General features: G+C 32.1%; 1 protein-coding gene across 1 annotated transcript; it reads left to right on the top strand.

The window, feature by feature from the left end:
- Window positions 1–3,621, top strand: LOC139786716 (phospholipase B1, membrane-associated-like; the record flags this gene model as incomplete). The annotated part of the gene is made up of 6 exons (XM_071725832.1): window positions 1–109; window positions 706–917; window positions 1,285–1,461; window positions 1,776–2,074; window positions 2,325–2,515; window positions 2,930–3,621. Coding segments are annotated over 6 exons (1,170 nt in total), but the record flags the coding sequence as incomplete, so codon positions are not given.
- Window positions 3,622–4,152: the final 531 nt, after the last annotated feature.

Raw genomic sequence — 4,152 nt, 5'->3', positions numbered from 1 at the left:
CTTGCAGGTAGGACAGGAATGGAGGAAAAGTATCTGCAAGCAGCAAGAAACGCAAACAAAATGCAAAAAATAATTCCCGACAATGTTCCGTTCCCTTGTAATGTGACAGGTAGAAAAAGAACTCTATTATCATTTCTTATTTCCTTAACAATAATTGTTCCTCTGATCATAATTGTTTTATCTCTTTATAATTAATACTATACATCTGCATATAAAAATACAGTTATTAAAAATGTAAAGCTTCTTTACATGTCAATATAGTTTTTCTTAAAGTGAGGCATTTTATTCCTAGTTCAATATTTTTAATGTCTACGTTTCATATCTTTGCCTAACTTAAATTTTTTAAAGCAAAATCGTTACACATCGTTATTTCATTGCAATTTTTTTATTTTTCAATATTACATATATTAATAACAAAATCTTTTAGAGATATTACATATATCAACAACAAGATCTTTAGATTAATAACAAGATTAAGAACAATATCTTATATAACAAATTAAAATTTTATTACAGACCATCAAGGTTTATGTAACTAAAGAGTGTGATTTTATCTCAGTCGCTAATAAGAACGCATATGTCGACGTTTTCATTGAAGAATAGTCGATTCAAAGTTGTACAATTAATTAAATTGTTATAAAAAAGATAATAGAAATGCGAAACATTGTGTAATTGAGGAGTGCTACACGACTGAATAAATTTCAGGTGGCCGATCGTCAAAAGTGCCAGAGTCGGTGCATAAACTAAGACCGGGTGATATCGATGTCATTGCCGCGTTGGGCGATTCTCTTACGGCTGGAGCTGGAATCTTTGCAGGCAATCTGCTCCAGATTCTCATAGAAAACAGAGGAGTTACCGCGGCTGGTGGAGGCCAAGGCACGTGGAGACAATATCTAACTGTTCCCAATATCATTAAAGTAAGGCAATCAAATCTTACAATGTTATAACATTTATTATTGAACAAATCATAGCATGCAAGATACAATACGAGAAATGGAGATTTAAGATATTGATGGCAGTCAATTATGGCAGTTAAATCAATCAAATCTTATATAGTAAAATCTAACGCTCGTTGCATTAACACTGCAAATCCAAGTGTGTCATTTTTACAGTCATTTTTACATTTAAAAAATTAACATAGAGACGGACACTACAACAATAAGTTAGATAAGAAAAGTTGAATTACGTCTTGAGGGGGAAGGGAAGGGAGTAATGTAACACTAAAGGCTGATCTAACAATGTGCGCGTGTACAAATTAGTCATCATAAATTTTCATTATATTAGGAATTCAACCCCAATTTGATAGGATATGCATTGGGAGACTCTTTGACGACTGACAAGGCATCGCAATTGAATGTTGCCGAAACCGGTGCTCAGTCCGGAGATATAGTTTACATGACGGATATTTTAGTCAAGAGGATTAAAAACGATCCGAGGATAGATCTGCAGAAACATTGGAAGGTTCGTTGAACTAGACAAATTCAATTTGTTGCAAACACCGAGAGAAACGAGAGGCAGCAAATGTCATTACGTGAACTGCATGTTTTATTGTATGTAATAATTAAGTTAATTATCACCCCTTATAGTTTTAAACTGATTTTCCTTGCGATAAAAATTTGACGGAACTACTTATCATTTGTTATAATTTTTTAATTATTTCCGAGATTTTCGTTAATATGCTGTATTTACAATTAAATATCTCGCTTTGCTGTCAAAAATTTTGCATTCCTATTTATTAAACATATATATCGACGATAATAAAATTTAATTTGCAGTTCATCTCGCTGATGATCGGAGTCAATGACTTTTGCACTGAAATGTGTTGGACTCCATCGCCTTGGTCAATTCTTGAAACACATAAAACTGATCTACTCCAAGCTTTGCGGACGTTAAGAGATAATTTGCCGCGAACCTTCGTGGCATTGATTCCGCCACCACATTTAAAGGCTTTGGTCGAGACACGTGAAGGAAGACCATCGCTCAATTGTTTCCTCACATTGGACTTCGAGTGTTCTTGCATGTTTGGTCTCACATTTCGGCGTTTTAGATCTATGTATTACGACATTATGCGACAGTAAGCGTAATAACATAAAATAAAACGGAAAATAATCTAGAGTATATTATTTATTAAATGTTAATATATAATTATTTTCGGTAATGCAAAGTTATCTGTGTTTAATTAATCCGATACGACATTAAGTAAAAAATACGTGTTTGGCAATCTGCGACATTAAAAATTAATTTTAGCTTGTTCCGTTGAAAGTATCACTTATACCGTTGAAAGCAAATTGCGGATTTATTAAAAATTTGGAAATATATTTTAGGTGGCAGAAGCTAGATATGGAAATGGCAACTTATCCAGAATTCCAAAGAGATGACTTTACAGTCGTAGCTCAGCCTATCCTGGTGAATTTCAGTATTCCACTTGCTTCAGATGGGTATACCGATATGACATATTTAAGTAGCGACTGTTTTCACATTAGTCAAAAGACCTCTTTGACCAAAAACGCTCTTTGTAAGTTTATTAAAAATTTCCTAAAAAGAAATTTGTTAACTAATAATTAAAAACCTGATCTTTCATATTTAAAACGCATTTTATTTATAGTTTTATATTTAAAAATTTTATATTATAAATTTTTATATTTTACATTTTATATTTTATATTTATATTTTATATTTATATTTTATTTTTATATTTAAACCTAAACGTAAAAATAAACGCGTAAGATGCACTTAATTTTTCATATTCTATATATTATAATGATGTAATAATGTGAGAAAGTGCAATAATCACCAGTAAATTTGATAAAAGTGTTCAAATAAGTTTCAGTCAAGTGGAAGTAAACCAACTTTAAAATGTGTATTAAAACTATTTTTAGTTGTTCAGAAATGATCTAGAAAATAATTCAAGATCTTCTATTTTTTGTAGTTGCAAACAGTTTATGGAACAACTTATTGGAACCGGTAGGTGCCAAATCAACGAGATGGAGCAATAATAAATTTCACTGCCCGACGCCGGAGAGGCCTTATCTGACTACAATGTTAAATTCGAAGCAACAAAGTGTTACTGAAACTGCCGCTGCGATTCGAACGAGAAATATTGGCGCTTAAGAGAAAGTATCGATAGCGTTATTAGGTCATCAATCATAGTTACAATGTCGCAAACAACTTTAAACAGAGTCGCAGTGTCAATTATTTAAACGTAGACAAGATGGCATGGTGTATTCATTGTAAGAGGCGTCTTTCGGGTTGGGCAAACTGAAGCACAGAGACAGTTTAACTGGGTTCAAACTAATGTATTTATTATACATTTTAATACTTAAATCGTACGTGCGCTTTCAAACAAACTCTCTACATCTCTACGTTACTCTCTTGTTTACATTCTCTTGATTACATTCTGAAGATTGATTTGTTCAAAGAAGAATAAAAACTGTTAACTCGATCTGCCCATGTGCCCACTAAGACCTTTAGAAGCGATATGCATATCAGATTGTTGGAAAACAATGGCGGCAGCGAACGTTATATGGACGATGGCTATGTAATCGTCGTTTGTCTCGCAGCTTTAAAAATAAATCTGTTGCATCAGGGAAACATAAGTTTCCCGATGCTAATTTTTCACGATTTACATACTAATATTCCTCTCAAAATGATTATAGACACCGATGCTAATTTTTACAAAATTTTGAAAAAATTTATTATCCGCAAAACTTCGTGATTTTGGATTTCAAATTTATTTTATATTTGGATCCACATATTTAATGCGAAACTTTATTTTCAAAAATTAAATGCAAATTGATGTTCTCGCTCTCGCCTGTAAAAGATCCCGAAAGTCGACCTAAATTTTCTTAATTTCTTGTTTATTTCTTTAATTCTGCTTCAGTTAGTTAAAGAGTCATTTTAGTCATCAGTGGATTAGGCCTACAGGAGATACACCACTTAAAAAAAAAAACGCGTCAACAATAGTATCTCATGGGTGACCTAGAAAGCTATTGTAAATATATATGCCCTTAGGAAAATTTACTTAAAGTTCTTTAAAGTTACTTAAAGCATTTTAAAGTATTATAAAGTATACTAGCCGTAATAATAGTATACTAATAGTATAATAGTAGACTAATAGTATACTGACAGCCGAACGTAAAGTTTTCTTTAAGT

Source organism: Temnothorax nylanderi, unplaced genomic scaffold, assembly GCF_030848795.1.
Source record: "Temnothorax nylanderi isolate EJ_2023f unplaced genomic scaffold, tnyl_v1.0 TNYL_tig1122_pilon, whole genome shotgun sequence".
In the NCBI taxonomy this organism is placed as follows: Eukaryota; Metazoa; Arthropoda; class Insecta; order Hymenoptera; family Formicidae; genus Temnothorax; species Temnothorax nylanderi.
This window is presented reverse-complemented; position numbering and strand designations above follow the sequence as displayed.